General features: G+C 36.8%; 1 protein-coding gene across 1 annotated transcript in view; it reads left to right on the forward strand.

Annotated features, from left to right (window-relative positions):
* The window catches only part of LOC124214303 (ras-specific guanine nucleotide-releasing factor 1), a 111,175-nt gene that overhangs the window by 15,788 nt on the left and 76,854 nt on the right, over positions 1–18,533 (forward strand). Inside the window, exon 4 of the mRNA XM_069134425.1 lies at positions 2,955–3,071. Within this exon, the coding sequence (XP_068990526.1) occupies positions 2,955–3,071 (117 nt within the window). The remainder of the gene's footprint in view (positions 1–2,954; positions 3,072–18,533) is intronic.

Below are 18,533 nucleotides of genomic sequence, written 5' to 3' on the forward strand. Positions count from 1 at the left end.
ATACTTGTTCGGTTGAAAGAGCGCTTGGTTAGATAAACTTTCAGGAAAACAGTTATTCCACTTGTTAATTTATCGAAAATCTCAATTTCCATACGCCGATCATTCGTTATTTCAAAAATCGTATATCAAAAATTTCGGTTTTGGACCGGTGAAATTTTTGGTATTTCATAATTTCCACCCCCACCCTTCGATGCCTCGGCTGCCGCGTTTTCTGCCAATCCGCATCTTGATTATAACTTACAGAAAAATGTCGCGTCGGTCGGGTTTCATCATCCACGGTATTTTCAATCGGATGATCGACGTCCCTCCATTTGACCACCGGTAAAACAACCACTCGTGTTTCGCGTCCGGATTGTTTCGGCTCGGACAACCGTGCGCGAGGCACTCGTGGCTATTTTTGTTTAGAAATTTTTCCCCAGGGGTCGTGACCCGTGCAAAGCGAGGGTGACGTAGGCGCGTATGTAAGCGCCTGACGTGTGCGGGGATTTCAAAAAGCGTTCTCCCGATGTATTCAGCCGTCTTTAGGGGCGAATATGGATCCCCTGAATGGCGAAGCACGGAGCGAGCGGATTTCTTCGGCACAAAGCCGACCGTCAAGCCTCTGCCTCAGGCCCGGATTACGGGGGCTGTTCTACAAAAAAATGCCGAATGTCGGTCCTGCAATATAGTTCAATAGGTTAGGTTTGAAAAGTGTTGACGGAAAATTATATATTATATAGTTGGGAAACATATTTTCTATTACGACATTGTGTAATTACATTTCATTTTTTTTTTTTATTTTCTCACCTCAACGTTGGCAAAATCATTCCCTAAATTTTCATAATAAATTCAGGGAAAAAATTACGTGATTTTTTGATATTTTCTACACGTGTGTACAAAGTTTTCGAACTTTGTACAGGAAATTTTTTCGAATGGGATTGCAGCGGGACATTGATATTTATTCGATCCCTTATCGGTAAAGATAACGAGTTCGTATACCAGAATTTTGGTAAATTTAAGTAGGATTTTGAGAAATATGATTTTGATAATTGAAGACCCTTTTCACCCAACGCGAAAACGTCCACGCCTTCTTACCGCTCCTGCAGGACGTGCTCTACACATTTTGGCGCATAATTAAGAACGATGGGACGTAGGGTCGGGTCGAAAAAATGGGTGAAACGAAATTAGGACAAAAGAAAGGCTTAGAAAGTCTTACTTGAGCTAATCTCATTACGTTAATGACTAAAAAAAATTCTGGGACGCATGGAAAACTATCTGAAACGTTGTAATGTGAGCTGAAACACGTTCTTTTTATTTTTATTTCTCATAATATATAATTTTACAACATTGCACTGATATTGACGTAGTATATTGTATCACGAGTGCGGAAAGTCGGCGATTTCGGACGAGTTCTGTATACACACGAGATAGATATCGCGCATATGCGCGTGTGCATAAGATATTTTTTCCAACACCTGTAAAGGAACGTTTTATTTGCGAAGCAAACTAATGTGATATAATAATTTAAATCATCAAGGGAAATCAAGAGGGCCAGAGGCACAGGCCTTCACGAAACTGAGCCTGAATGCGCAAACTTTAGATCGAACTCAATGACGCCATTCGCTGTAAATAAAGTCCGAGCGTAAAAGTAAGTTATTGGAACGTGCGCATGCGTCAAGGAAGCTCTAGTGCGTAAAATTGAGAATTTGAGCCAAGCGCATACGCTAGCGTCGTTTTACCGCACTGTTCAGAAACGGGGCATTTCGCTTCGAGAATTTAACTTACTAAACAGGTGTTAAAAAAAATCTGCTTCGGTGAGTTTGTCGAAAATAGTCTTCCGAATAAAACGACCCGTCGTGGATATGAAATAGAACAAATTTACTATATCCCAAAGAATTTTGAAGTGTTTCGGAATGAAGCATCGGTATCCAAGCTTTTGTTTATTATTCCGGTACGATCTATTTTCACATATTTAAAGCGATTTTCGAGTCTCGCGAATACAATAGTCTTGTAGATATTTAATATACGACTATCTCGTGATGAAATTAATAAAGTGTATCGATTTTTGTCCCACCAGCCTCCTTAATATATCCTTATTAACGGGCTAAGGAGTAAAGCGTGCAGTTTTAATTCTCCCTGTAGCTTTTCCTCGCAAATTTCCACTAGCGTAATTTGACGAGCGTCAGCTTGCAGCTTACGGGTTGCCCTCGCTTCGAGCGGGGCAAACGGGGCAAGTTCACGACCTTGGGGAAATTCAGCTCTTTTGAGTAAGATGATGCTCGTACTCCAGAAATTTGTTTCTCGTCGTATGTTCGTATGGCAACGAAGTTCTGAAACTTCAAATTACTTGATCCTTGCGGTGTTTCCTTCCGAGCAAGCAAGTCAGGTTCGAAACTAGTTTATAATGATTGACTACATATAAGATTAGGTACTGTAAAAGTTTTCTAAAGTGATATTTTTTTGTAAATATGTTACACGGTTTTTTATTTCTATAATTCTGTTACCATTTTTACCGCGCTTAGTTAGGAAGTTTGTCAAGAAATTAGTCAAATCATTTCGATTTTTCTTAAAGTCTTTTTTTCCTAAATAACAGGTCTATTATTCTAATTTTTTTTTTTTTTTTTTTGTGAAATTTTGTTCCGTGACCGGATACGCATTTTTCTTGATATTTACACTGAATTTGGAATTGGAATCGTACAGTCAAAAAATACCGTCTCAACGTTTCTCCAGAAAAACTTCTTTCCGTCCTAACTTGGTTTCCAACCTACCTCCCGTATTTTTATAACGTTTTTTCGCATCCGCGTACTTCTCTCACATCTTGTTCTTTTTTTCCTTCTCATCCATTTTAGCAAACCTCATTTCCCAGAGACTTTCCTGCGTGAGGCGGCACCGGCTAGTCATGCAACTTCGGCCGTCGTCCCATAAGCGATTTGCCGAAATTTATTCACGTGCGTTTATTCCTCTTCACCTTGCAGAATCTCCTCTTCTACTACGAGAGCGAAAGCTGCTCACGACCCAGCGGCGTCGTTCTCCTCGAAGGATGTTACTGCGAACGTCTTATCACAGCCAAAGGAAAGGAACCGGATAAACAGGTAAGTTCGTTGCAGTTTCACGTACTTTGGAAGGCGGTTAAGGGATACGTGCGAGCGTACACTCCGGTAAAAAATAAATCGTACCCGAACATTTGATACGACCAATTATCAAAACGATACGACAAAGGAATGAGTTGTAAACTAGCAAATTGGAACAGAGAATGTTCAGCTCTCGAATTGTTCGTAATATGTCCTTTGTATTTTCAAAATTGTGATTTGCTTTTGTAATTCTGATGGATCTGGGTTGATTTCGTTTTATCAATTACTCCAAATCACTTTAATCAAATTGTCACTTTTCTGTTTGGCAAAACCTAATTTTTATCAAATATAACCTACGTAATATTTGGTATTAAATGTGAGTGCACGGTACTTTGTAATCCGTTGATTGCTTGAAGAAAAAAAAATTATCTATGGCGATTTTATTTCAATTCAAGTTCAAAAAGGACAGTGACAGTTTTTGAATTATTGTTTTGTCTATTCTGTTCTGGTTCGGTACCATTTTTGTTCTGACTGTACGCCGGGGATACATCTTGAAGCCCATCGAATAGAATCGCGTGCGTGACAAGTAAAATGTCGATAACGAGCTGCGTGTGGCTCACATTACTGGATTTCAGCCACGATACGTGACCACTTGATGTGTTTACAAGATCCTGGAAAAGACGTGCCGAAGTCGGTTTCTCAAGAAAAATTTGCGGGATAGTGTTGATTTTTTTCTTTATCCCAGACACAGAGAAACGGTTCGTTTGCTTTGGTAAATATGGCCAAAGAAGTGTATTCTTGATTCAGAGAAACGTCATCCTCTAAAATCAATTACAACCAAATTCATTTTAATTGATAGACATTTTTTTGCACACATTTTTTTCAGTCGCTTTATTACCTCTTCGGAGAAACGTCCTGTTTCACTGGCCAATTTCTTCTGTAAGATACTTTTTCACATCGTAAATACGTCCTCGATTTATTGTTAGTCATTTTTTCGAAATAATCGCTCTTGTAGACAGAATTAATTGAAATACACTTTTCAATTAACTCGGATCCCTTTGATCGTAGGAAAGTGTACAAGGAACCTATAGAATGTTGTTGAAAAATTGTGAATGCGGTAAAATCAGAAAGATAATTAAAATCGTAGAGAAATCGGCATTTATTTATTTTTTTTTTTTCCATACCTCGTTATCGACAATTCCAGAAAGCTTTTCGATTATCTTTGGGATTTTTCTCTTCGATACTTTTAATTCGTTACCAAAGTTCTTTGAAAAGTATTTTGCACAACTCCGTACGCGGATGAATTTTACGAGAGGAAAAAACTTTATCACCTTTCCTTTGAAGACGGAAGTGTAGGACAGGCGAGAGAAAAAGGATGAAATTACGAATTGAAAAGAAATTTTGTAGCAGGTATTATACGCACGTGATATTCTTCGTCGCGTAAGAGCTTTCGCGAAATTCTACCACGGCTTTGCGATGCGATGGTTTTAGTTGATGAATATTACTCGTCGAATAAGAGAGGAAAAGAGACGGAGAGTGAGACGGGAACGAGAGGAAGAATGATAACTTTCTCGGGTACATCCAACTAATTTACTTAGGAAAGTTTGCTCCGACTTGTTGAAAACTTTTACATCGTGCTTGCCTTATATCGTATATAACCTTGTGGTCGGTGACATCCGTCGTTGCGGTAGCGTTATACGCATGTATATATGTACACATATATATATATGTATATACTCTTATCTTAATTTTTAATTTTTAATTTTCAAAGAAAAAGAAAAAAATTATACCTAAATGAAATTTGTTTGGCTATATACGTAATCATGTAATGGGTATGTGATGGCATATACACGATACCCGAGCAGAGAATTTGGACTAAAGAGGGAAGATTTTAACGTAACTTCAATTTGGAATAACTGTATTTAAGGGGGTTTGATGGTTTGATGGTTTATTGAGATCTTTCCCATGGCAATGTTGGGAAATAACAAGAAAAGTATACAAAGTTCAGCTATATTGAGAGTCTCAAATCCAAAAACTTAGCCTAGTTTGATATCTAGTGTAAAGAGGAGCACAGAATAAAGACAGAGAACTACGACATAGACAGGAGTAGAAATATAGAGATAGAAGGATACAAAAATTGGAAGAGTGAAAGACGGCAAAGACAACGTTAGAAAAAAAAACGAATAGAATAAGAAATAGAATATATAATTTGGGGTTGATGCCCAAAATTTGATGCTTTTTATTGATTTTACATATGACACGGGATAGTGTCATGTTGAGGACTCGTCAAATTTTTGTGTTCGTCAGCTGAAAAAATCTCTTCGAAACTACTGAAATTAGGTACAAGCAAAAGTTCAGATACCAATACTCCGTTTCAAATTGTTTGAAAATTGTCAAAAATCTGGCAGATTCGTTCGAATCTTTTCTACGATGACTGATTTTATTCTGCAGAAGATTATTCTGTCGATAGTCAGTGGAATAGATTTTTTTTTTATTTCGATAATAAGTGCGATATCGCTATTTTTTGATAGAATAAACTTTTGGCGGGGTGTTGTGAAATTGAATATTCAACAATGTTAACGTATTGAAAAAAAGCGTTTCAGTGACTTTGCAGAAAATAGTAGTCTGAATAAGACGAACCGTTGCACAGTGAAATCGAACGGATTCAATAAATTTCTAAGCATTTGTTTATAACTTCAAAACTATAGATATTTTACATTTTCAAAGAGATCTTCGTAGCTTACGAATACAATATTTTAATCAACAGGCAACGTACGAATATATTTGTGTATTAAATTTCGAAATTTCCAGTATGTTGAATAATCATGATCTAGCATTGTAAATGAAAAGTGTTTTCCGAAATAAACTGTCGGAACGAAACAAAAGTTTTACCCGGAAATATTAGCAAGTAAATGTGAGAACAGTTCTCTTGGTCAGTACTTTTGAATAATTCAATTTTTTCTTCACTTAAATTGGAGCGCAAAAATGATGGTAGGGTAAAAAATGTGACGTTTCAACAAACACGCAGATTCATCCTCTCGAACTTCCGTCCCTGGAGATGTAAATCGAAGATTCCTTTTGGGGGTAAAAACGGTGTCTGGAATTGCACAGGTACTTGAATGTCTGAGCTTAAGGGCATTGGGAGAACACGATATTACGATCTTTCCGTATTTATAATACAATTCGTCCTTCGGTCTGAGATACTGGGAGCTGTAGGCAGGCCAGGCATACATATAGGCAACACATACATCGCTACACGTTTATTATATCCGTCTGTACGTTGCCAGGGGCGAAGAAGCAACGATAGCTAAACACGGGGATGAAAATTGGGAATCAATTCTTTCCCGGGACAAAGCCGAGACGAATGATATATTTTTATACCCCGTATCTCGACTCCATTCTTGATACTTATTTTAAATTTTTTCGAAAGAAATATTTCGATATTTTCATACTGCAACAGCTATTATACATGCTATTAACCACGACGAATGCTCGAGGGTAAGAAATCCGAGTCGGTTCAGTATAAATCAGCTGGTACAACAGCTAATTAGCAGCGTTATAAAGTTAACGTTAGAAAGTAATTGGCGTAGGAAAACCTAAAATTGTAGCTGGAGAAATATCGAATCACTCACGTGTATGAAAGCTTGAAAGTTCGAACTGTACAAATTTGAAAAGGGTATAATTTCAATAAAGGCACATTTAAACAAAGTTTAGACACATTTAATTCGGTTCGAAATAAACCAGAAATTTTAGAAGTTGAAATTTGTAATCTTGTGATGTGACAGAATTAGTTGAGAGTCAGAGTGAAAATAAAATAGGCCGGCTGATACGTAAAATTTCATTATGAAGCAAAATATTAAAAAATGGTAAGAATTCAGAATGGTAGTAGATAAAAAAAAAAAAAAAAAATAAAGAGACAAGGATCTAAAATATCCAATTTCATAAAATGAATCCAAACGTTTTAAAAGTGAGCGTATCATCGACATGCTTATAATTGTAGATAGATTGATAAGAAGATAGCCTTCCACCATTTTTCGTTATTCGAAATTTGTTCGTAATACTGATATTTTACAATATGAATACATGATCACACCTGCAGTGACTATTCGACGATATCAATCTCTCCAAAATTCTAAGTGCACAATTTTATAGTAGTTAAATTATATAACTACGGCGTTTCTGAGATCAGGAAGTCTGGATATCGTAAATTCCGTTATTTTCCTCTATTCCAAGCAACGTGAGGTACAAAAAAAAAAAAATAAAATCGAAGCGGCGCATGAAATAAGAATAATGGAAATCCAGTGGTATGAAGGTTGAACTCGCTCTGATTTTACACAGCGATTTACGCCGCTCCATAGCACGAAAAGATGCGGCACGACGCTTATAACATGTATATGAGGTATTCCATACCATTTCGACCTGGGTCTGACCCTCGACCCCTCAAATCTGGTTCCCGATTTTTCCTATCATTACTCTCACACTGTCGAGCAATTGCAATTTTTTTCAGATTTTTCAAAATAAATTTGAGCGCGTCATGAATTTTTGAATTTTTTTTTGGAACACCTCGATGGCCGTAATCGAAAAATCTGAAAAAATTCCCAAAAATACAGTGTCAGATATAAAAAATATTGGTGCAAAATTCATAATGTCTGGGCTTTTGCTTCAACCTGTTTCTTAGCGCTTTTGTCAACCATGATAAAAAAAAAAATTCGAAAATTAAAATATACACTTTAGAAAAATCGGAGAAAATTTTTTTAAAATCTCGTACTATGCATACAAAATTTCAAGCAACGGTCTATAGTAAATTGACCTCTGCTTCTATTTTTTTACATTTATTTTTGCTTAAAAAGCTAAAAAACAGGTTGAAACAAAAGCCCAGACATTATGAATCTTGCACCAATATTTTTATATCTGACACTGTATTTTTGGGAATTTTTTCAGATTTTTCGATCACGGCCATCGAGGTGTTCCAAAAAAAAATTCAAAAATTCATGACGCGCTCAAATTCATTTTGAAAAATCTGAAAAAATTTGTAATTGCTCGACAGAGTGAGAGTAATGATAGGAAAAATCGAGAACCAGATTTGAGGGGTCGAGGGTCAGACCCAGGTCGAAATGGTATGGAATACCTCATATTATATACTCCCGAGTCTCGGGGTTGTAATTTCAACTCCTTCATTTCCCGGACGGCGTGCATGACAATTTTTTAATGAAACTTCATCTCGCTCTCGAGTCAACCGGGATAACAGGGAGGAGCGATTCGACGCTATCACATCTGCACCCGGTTCAATTATTCAGCTGGAGCCGAGTGGCAGTCTGTGCGGCGCAACTCGTCGGCCTACTTGTTGTCACTCGGAGACGTTGGGTAACTCGATTTTCCCTCGATTCCCTCAACGAGAACCACTGCATTGAATTAACGGTGTCTCTTCCTCAGATATGCTCGCGGGGCTCACGGATTAACCTGTCGAAGCGGGAAATAAGCCAGCCGAGAGCCATTGCGATGTCAACTTGAATTTCAGGCCGTGTATCGATGGGTTTTTTTTGTTTTTTGTTTTTTTTTTTAAAATAAATTCCGCACATTCGGTTACATGTAACTTCTTCTTTTACGGTGAACGTTGTAGTGTGGAAAGATACAAGAAAATAGAGGTTTGGGATAGATCGAGTTTTCCGAAGAGGCGGAAATCTGTTTCATCGAATATCGTAATACAGATGTGTCAGACTTCTGACAATTTTATACTTTGACTTTTTGTACTTCGATCTTTCTACATTTTGACTTTTCTGCACATCGACTTTATGGATTTCTAAATCCTGTGGAATAAATTCCCGTACCTTTGAAAATCTGGTATTGTGACCCTTCTATTGTACAGCCCTCCTACTTGTTTTTATACCGCACGAAAATTTTTGTTTCGAACGTATCAATTTTTTGATCGGGAGATTTGCATTTGAATTTATTCCTTTTCTGGGGGATATCACGATATCCGTGATCGTGAGAAAAGAGAGATCGAAGTACAAAAAGCCAGAGTATAAAATTGTCAGAAGTCTGACACATTTGTATTACGATATTCGATGAAACAGATTTCCGCGTCTTCGGAAAATTCGATGTATCGTAAACCTCCATGTTCTTATATATTTCTATGCAATTACTGTTTTTCGTCTAAGTGTTCAAAGGTTTGAAAAAATAAATTTCAGTGTACAGGTGAAGTCTGAAATCCGTGAGATGAGATGTAAGAAAGCTTTGCAACGAAATAATATTAATTCGGCATTACAGGCTAAAACGTGAATTAGAGCTCTATTAGGTATTCAAATGTCCGCTTATTAAAGTCTAATACAACTCCACCATTAGAAATCTCATCGATTTTGTGGCGAAGAAATTTGGATCTCCAATGGATGTCCTTTCCGTCCGTTGTATTCATGTGCACCTCGATCTTATCCACGCGGAAAATTTACCTCCAGTGGAAATATCTTGAAAAATATTAGAAACTAACAGTTGCACATTTTCTTCTGTCCCAGATAAAAAGTCCAGGGCCTAGATAATATAGATTCGGCAGTCAATAACGAACCAAGTACGTGGATACTGGACGAAATTTGGAGCAGTCGAAAGGACTGAATTGCTGGGGATTTGTATAATTTCGGTTTCTCTCTCGGAGCTTTCTTTTGTGGCGAGAAAGGTATTTGTCTTATTTATTTGTCTTATTTTCGATATGATTTTTATACGGTTGCATTGTTACGCGCAATTGAACATTAATTTTTCTGAGATCTTTTCAAATTCTACATAAATCACTAAAATCTCTCGGGATATGAGAGTAAAAACAAAAGGAGACGGTACGAAGGAAAGACTTTAAGACCTTTTACGCAATTGGCAACTTTTTTCGTTGTCTGAAAGAGATATTTGCATGATTTATTCTTTTAGAGATCCAGTTAGAGTTTATTCTGAAGTTTGTAGACTTCAAATAAACAAGTTCTATATATTTTTCACCTTCGATCAAAGTTTGGTGATAATAAAATTTTTTTTTAACTAATCTGAACTTCTGGCTAAGCTGTGACACATTGTACTCAAATGTCTCTGTGGATTTAAAATCCGATCCGCGGAAGTAATTGAAACGAGATCTCTTAGCTTTGTAAAATTATTGGATTGCAGTAATTTTAAATCAGGTGAAAGCTTCCGTATTTACATGGAATAATTTTAAATTCTTTGAAATCTACGTAAGTCACGGAGAAGCTGTTAAAATTTCGTCCAATTCCGTGAAACATTCGAAATTCGACGAAATCAGTGTTTTCACGTGAGGTTTACAGAAATTTCATGAATTATGCGAGTATCTTCTGCAACGTTTGAAAATTCCCTGAAATGTTCCACGGCATGAATCCTCGAAATACTGAAACATCGTTACTGAAATCACTGCAGAAAATATGGAAAACATGGCATGGACGTTTTTTTAAAACATTTTTCAAAATCATTGCAAAGTCTGAAATCTTGTAAAATAATTTGAAAATCTATGAAAATTTGCGATACTTCAACGAGATACGTTGATCATCGATCATATTATTATATTCTAATGTAACAAAGATGTTTGCAAGAATACAAAAATACAAATTACGGCAATTATTAACAAAAGCTTGGATATCAATGCTTTATTTGAAATGGATTTAAAATTGTTAAAAATCTAGTAAATAATGCATTCGATTTTATTAGTGTACGATAGCTCATTCTATTTAGAAGACTATCTTTTACAAATTCACTGACACGCTTCTTATTTAACATTTAGTGTCGTTAAGTATTCAACTTTACAACATTGCTCCCCGATATCGATTATGATGGACAAATACGAGTAGCGGTACGGAATTGACTACCGAAAATAAAGAGAATCCGTTACATAGCAATTGCGGAAAATAGTGTCCTAAACAAAATTAACTCTCGTAGCGAGAGATCTAACGGATCTAATAAATTTCCAAACAGACTCACAAGAAAATTAATGAAAAGTAGGGATATTTGGCCGATCAACCTCTAAAACTGGCGAACATGAAAGAATTGGTAATCTGCAATCGTGCGAATACTGCAGTTCCGTTCTCCAGTCTCCCGTCTCTTTGTAAAGTTGCCAAGTTATCAAATGTGCGCTTAAGGTCACGGAGTACTCCTACCCACCTTACCGACAGAGCAAACCGCTCCTCGTTCTTTCCAGAATAGCGCAAAGTATCGCAGCTATGTAATTTTTGGCCTGCGAAATGCGGGAAATGTGGGAATAGTAACACGCGTCAAAAAACGACACATTTTTTTTTGACGATTATCGGCATTTGAGTAACTTTCCTGAATTCCGCTGACAAATTAAAAAGTGATTCGCCGCCGTAATTTCAACCCTTTCCTTTCGTTTGCTCATTCAATATAGAAACAAAGAGGGTGAATTTGCTCGGTCGGTAAAGGTAGGAGTATTAGACGACCTTAACGTGTTGCTCTGACAACCAGTGCCGCAACGGAGAAGTTCTAGGCGAACATATGTGCCCGGAGGAACAAACGAACCTCGGGTAGTTAAAACTGTACGGATTATTAGCGAGAAAGACGATGCCATTACGCGGAGCTTAGAAATTCTGAAACTTTGCTGCCCCCCTTCGGCGATGTGGAGCCAGAGAGTGGTTGATCGAGGAAAGTGAGGTAAAAGTGTTGGTTTAAGAAACAAAACTGTCGGCGAACGAGCGAACACCAGGCTAAACAAAAAGTAATCTCAAAGTAAAGCTGCAGGCTCTCCGCCAGACGGTTATTTTACACCGCTTTAGATCCGTCCGCTGATTTTCGAGAGAGAATTTGTTCGCAATCGCGCTTGCGGAATTCCGAGCAGTCTGTTTTTTACGTTCGAAACTTCGCAGGACTCGGAATGTTGATGTTGGAATAATTTTTCCAAACGATTCAAAGACGTCCGGAATTGGAAAACAAATCTTTTAGATCAATGGTCTAGATTTATAGGAAGGAAAAACTGATACTCATAGTTTTACTCTATTTTACAAATGTTTAAAAAATTCCATTAAATCTCGATTCAGTTTGAGAATCATCGTCTGCGATTCATTGATACTGTTTTTGTACATAAGATGTTTTTACATGTAACAGGAAGTCTGAGGAATAATCGGTCAAAAAAATATAATATAAAAAAATAGAACAGATGAATATCCTCGAATATCTGTTGCTACCTACAAACGTATTCGTATTTTCGTCGAAAATAAGAATTTATTTTAAAAATGTCTTCACCAAAGTAGGTTTATTATATCATACATTATATGTGTTCATATCCGGTGTCGGAAACAAAATTTAACATTACGTGGCCATAATCTCAATTTTGTGTTTTGTGTAAAAACGCGTAACAAACTCTTGTTACATAAAGAATCATGTGCAGCAAGAAGGCAACGGTCTTTTCGCCTTGCATTATATTTGCAATATTCGTTTTTGGCTCCCATACGACTCATGGTGCAAACTTATGCTCGGCCCGAAAAGACCGAGTTTGCCTCCTTGTTACATAATCTACTATTATTAAATCATTGGGAGAGGAAAAGATTAGTAATGGAGATTGATTAAAAGAAGGACGACTGAAGACAAGGGTAGCTGGGAGGAATATTTTTTTTATTTACAAATATTTTGCAGCTGCAGAGTGCCGTTAGAGGATTTTTCCTCGTCGCCTGAGAGGCGCTTGTATCTTAAGTCACGTTAACGCCGTTGTATTGTAACTTTTTTCTTAGTTAATCTTCCTAATATTTACCGAAGCAGAAATTCCCATCAGGCTTGTCGATATAAATCTGAAGAGGGATGCGGAAGTAACGTGGGGGAATGGCTGCTTCAGAGTAGGTTATATATTTCTTCTTCGTGACTGTATTTGTTTAATTTTCTCTTGGTACCAATCCGAAAGAAACTCTTTTGAGTCTACAGAGGCTCCCGTTTTTCGCTCGTGAGTCCGAAGAAGGGATGGAAAAGACTTGAACACTGACGAATTTTGTACCTTATCCGGGATCGGACTTCTCATTGTCGCTCTGATAAGAATTTTCTCTGAGCTATGTATTACAGTAATAGTTACTATAGATATATAGTTACAACCGAAAAGAATAGTAACACCTATTACATCTTCTGCAGGTTGAAGCTAGAAACCTCACATTCATTTTTGACCAAGAACTACGTTTTTCGGTAATGCAAAAAATAAAAAGGATTCAAATCTCACCACGCGTGTTCTTTTCCGGTAGATCTTAATGGCTCTTGGAAGATAATTCATTAAGGAACGACGAACTGCTCTGAACGAATTGGAAATTTCGTTTCGGCCTCGAGAATTGGCTCATTTTCCCCAAAGGGTTGCCTTTCTCTCTCTCTCTTTTCGCGTTAATGTAAAATTCGACTTCGGGGTCTGAAATAGAACCGAGGGTCTGACGCTTTGAAAAACTTGACTTTACCGACTGACGAGAAAATTTAACGACATTGATGAAGGACCTATTCATCCTCTGGCGAGAGAAATTCGTTTCCATGTTTCTTCCCTCAGACTCGACTTACTGCCATATTTTTCAACACAAGCCAAGTTCGAAATACAGAATGACTAGACCGAGAAGAAAATGAATGTTACATCGAGGTTAATTGGTTTGATCACCAAGTTAATTAGCTGCTGTAAAATCGATGATAAAAATATGATCCTCATGATAAAGATGAAATATTGATGCCCAATGACAGAGAATTTTGTTTCGCACACATTTCTGTTGTTTTTTTATCCGAGTGTTATTTTATACACCGAATCGGTGGAATTTTCTGCCCCACTTTGTTACTTTGACTACGGAAACTCCGAAGGATAAAACGAATCTGTAACCAGAAACCGCCGTCACGTGTAGCGAAAAAAAAACTCACTGTTTCATTCCCTCTAATTTCAAACACCGTATCTAATGTATCTCGCTTCGCTGGCAGTTCGTACATTTTAACAGTAATACCCAAGTCTCGACTCAAACTTCAAATGCGAATTCCCTGCAAACCTTTTCAGTGTCGACAGAAACATCCCTCCTTTACTGATTTGATTTCGTTTTCTCTATAATATAATAATATGCACTGCAGATGTGTGTATTATACCCGATTGTAATATCATACAATATATTATACGGGTATGTAGCAAAATTTTATACAAAAAAGAGACGCGTCGACTTGAAACGTTCCGAAATCGTCTAATTCCGAATTATTTGACGGCGAAATTTGAAGTAAAGAAATCAAACTTTTACGAAAAAACAAAGTCTGAATGGTCGGAAAATCAAGTAAAAAAATCAAATAGAGCAAAATTCCGAAAATTAATGTATACTCATACAGCGAAGCGTACTCAACGAGTAGGTGTAAAAAATCAAAGCAATCGAAAATTACAATGACCAGGATTCCGAACGTGAAAATATCGAAAATCCGAAATAAAGAAAAATCAAAATGGAGAAATTTTATCAAGCCAGAAATTCGCAGAACTGAAAATCAATTATCATTCAGAATTTCGATGTCTGAGGTTTAGATTTTTAAATTTTCTTATTCTCGCACTTTCGGAAATTTGACTTGTCGGAGTTAACGCCCTTTTGGCATTTTATTCTTTCGGAATTTTTACCTTTCGGAACTTTACACTTTCAAACCCTTGAGTTTCGACCCGTTAAGAATTTTGATGTTTCGTCAAACTTTGGTTTCTTTACCTTCGAATACGCCACCAAAACATTCGAAATACGCGGTTTCCTTATTCCAGTGTCGAAAACACATGTTTTGACGTCTATCTGTTCGAAATTGCATGTAGAATGGCGCTCTTATGCCCCATTCCGGATGAAAGATGCCTGGACTCGGATCCTAATGAACACACATGACACGCCCACATTTTAATATTAACACGATGTAAAACATCATCGATTTCGACCGATTTTACAATTTCATTGGATTCTATTCCTCAAGAAACCTGCAAAGCCGCAGGGACAATCGATTTGGAAAAGAAATTTTTAGTTCCCGTTACCGCTCAGTCCTTAACTAATTTCAATTCCTACCACAATCGAAAAATATAGTTCTAGGTAGAATATGAAAATTAGTTTTCTAGCTGTTACCGGAAAGTCTAGTATCCGTTACTATTCTTTCTCATTGCGATCACCGTTACTATATTTTCTTGTATAACTGTTGCGAAAATTTAACGCTTGTGCAACAATAAATTGAAATAATTGAATTGGCAAAATGTTTACGCGTATCTCGTTTTTCGTAATCCCAACAATATTCGAACAGTTTTTTCAACGATACCTGTTTTACTGAATTTTTCTAGTTACCGTAACAAATGAAATCTTTCTCAGTCCACCGTTTCGGTGATACTCGAAAAAATTGTGGGCCAGTAATTTTCGAGCCTGACACCCTCCTAATTGGTACGCTTCGGGCGATGAGCCAGGTGCGATATCCCAGAGGCAAATTTCAGGTACAGGGATCGCGATTCCAAATTTTCGGATGGCAGGCGAGGTTTTGCACAGACACGAGTTCATGGCCTTGACGTTTAGCGGCTGAGTGCCTCTCTAGGCGGTGTTAATTAACAACCCCAGCACGAAATCGTACGAGTCCTTTACTGTTACGCGTTAATTACACATTGTAGCGATTGTGTCTTCTGTGTTGTGCGAGGTCAGCCAGTGACCGGTGGCTCTTTTGTTCTCTGTTCTTTGTTGCAGATCGAGCTTTGTTCCTCGCCGTTCGTTCGACAATGAGAATGATTTCTCGAACGCAATTTTCCCTTCCCAGATAATCGTAATACACTCTGAGTTTCCTGCAGTGATCGTGGGAAAAATTTCATTTGTTTTCGTTGCTGGAGAATTCTGATAAAATTAGTATCGTTAAAGAAATGGTTCGAATGTTGTCAGAATTTGACAGTTGTGGAGATGGTAAATTTTCATCTTCAATTTTCGATAAATAAACGATCATTGTCAGTATTTTATGCAATGAGATTTATGGTTAAAGATTTGAAATTGTAGTAGTTGGGAAATTCGAAGTGCGCAACGCGAATTGTCAACAATTGAATGATTAAATCTGCGTTTGAGATGTTCAGTGAGAATATTGGAAAATTCGTAGATTGTTTTAATGAAAATCTGTAGAAATTTTCTGTAATGTTTAAAGAATCGCAAATTTTGAAACCTGTCAATTGTTATCAAAAAACTTTTCTACGTTATGAATATAAATTGGAAATCAGATTACAAGCATTAAAGCAAGAAAATGGTAACGGAAAAAAAATCATGCAGAATTCAAAATTATTGTTACAGAACGCGTAGATTCTAATCGTTGTATTAATAAAATATCTTATGTAATATTGAGAAGTATGTAATATTGTTCTCGAAATTTTTATACAAGTCGTCTATTGTTAACATAATTCATTTATATCGTCGTTGTGTACATATTTGTTTTCGGTGATGCCAAATTTTTTAAGTAAAACAAAAACAAAAAAAAAAAATAGAAAATATTTGGCGCGTTTCTTTCCAAAGTAATTAGAAAAACTGAAAAGGAGAAATACGTAGAAAAAGACTGAAAGTCTATGGCCATAAACAGGGTTCTTTTCCGAATATGAGAGAACGAGGATATTTCGTGTTGAACGCGTAACAGCTTCAAGCATTTGTTGCGTGTATAAGGTCCTCGAAACAGTCCTCAAGAGAATTTCAATCAACGTTATAACAAACCGGTATGAAATTGCTCCGCGAACATTTCCACGTTTCCGGAATTCCGAGAGGTTGTCATGCGAATACGCAATTAACGTGTATCCGGCGTAAACGATGCACCTTGATATTTCGTATTTATGCCTGAATAATTGCCTAACTCCGTTTCCCATTTTTTATGCGATAGCTGCAAGCGCCGAAACTGCACTGAGAAAAATTTCATTTGTTACAGTAACTAGAAAAATTCAGTAAAACAGGTATCGTTAAAAAAACTCTTTTAATATTGTTGGAATTACGAAAAACGAGGCAATCGTAACCATTTTGCGCTATTCTCGATCTTTTTTTGGCAATTGCAACGAAAAATCAGTTTGTCCGGTTTACTCTACTTTTTTAGTTGAACAAAGCTTTAACGTCAATTTATTGTTGCACAAGCGTTAAATTTCCGCAACGGTTACAAGAAAATATAGCAACAGTGATCGCAATGAGAAAGAATAAAAAAAAATTGGATAAAGTAAATAAGTTCTTGGGGAAAACACTTTCTGCAAACGAATTGATCGATTTGAAGCAGAAATTGAAAAGGAATTAACGATGTGATGTACTGAGCGGCGAAAAAGCGAAAATTAAACTCACGTTAGTCAATTTTGAACTGAACAAGAGTATAATGATATGAAATCTCCGATATTTACCAAATTCTTAAAAAAAATTCAGGCAATGTTATTGCGTAAGCCGGATGTATCATTAATTAGAAAACAGAGTAAATTCTATGCCTGGAATCGGCACCAATATAATATCGCTACTGAATCAACGGAATTTGAAGGTTCATTGGGTGAACAAACATATTTCAACCTAAAAATAATCCTCGAATAACGAACTATTTCAATAATCTATTGGATTTGTAATACAGCTGTGAAGTAAGCATAAATTTCATGTTCGAACGATATTATGTTAGTGATTTGAAAAAAATGGATAGTGGGAAAAATGGAAAGCTTTTAGTTGGAAAGTATTAACGTGTAATGCATCAATATTGACCCAAGCATCAGAAACGAACACGTCTGCGTGTTGTATTTTCATGTTTTTTTAACAGTTGGATATTACCCTTGAATCAATGCTGTTTATCCTCCGTCTCGTGACGTTTTTTTATAAAAACTTTTGTTCGATCAGCCTTATTTCACTGGCTGGAATCCCATTTTCAGTTACACAAGCGAGACCCTTTAATCACAACTTATCACTGTACACGTATTAAATGAGCTTTTTTACCGATACCAAATCAATTTTATTTGCGTTAAAAAACTGTCTCTTTATCGAAGAGAATGAATTGAATGAAAATAAGACGAGTAATAAAAGCAAAAAAGTGTAAACTTGCCGGCAGCATCGAGATGGATGCTGAGGAATCATTCGTTTCTTGGATTTCAATGAAACGTAACAAAGACAGGAGGGAAAGTGATGGTGGTACGTTTTCAAGGGTGGCTGCATTTTCACCCTCTGGTAAAAAACTTTCGGAAAATGTTCATGGCCAGCTTTGGAATGTGGGTTATAGGCACTCAGAATCAGGGATCTGTGCGTGCTTTGAACCCAGGTGCAGAATAGCGAAGAGAAAGGAGAGTGAGGAAAGAAAAAGAAGGGACAGACCAGAAGGAAAGGAAAGAGAAACGCGATCGAGACTAGAAAAAGTAAAAGGAAATTCCCCGTTGAGAAGCGAAGAATGAGAGAGTTGAAGTTCTGCGGAAACTCCGAACTTGACTCGATGCTACGGACGGGAATATGAAATAACAAACTTTTTATAAAAGTATGAAATGTTTCGCAGAAGCTCTTGACATTCCGTTTGAATTCATTGTATTCAATACGTGTTCTC

This window comes from Neodiprion pinetum, chromosome 3 (genome assembly GCF_021155775.2).
Source record: "Neodiprion pinetum isolate iyNeoPine1 chromosome 3, iyNeoPine1.2, whole genome shotgun sequence".
NCBI classification, from domain to species: domain Eukaryota; kingdom Metazoa; phylum Arthropoda; class Insecta; order Hymenoptera; family Diprionidae; genus Neodiprion; species Neodiprion pinetum.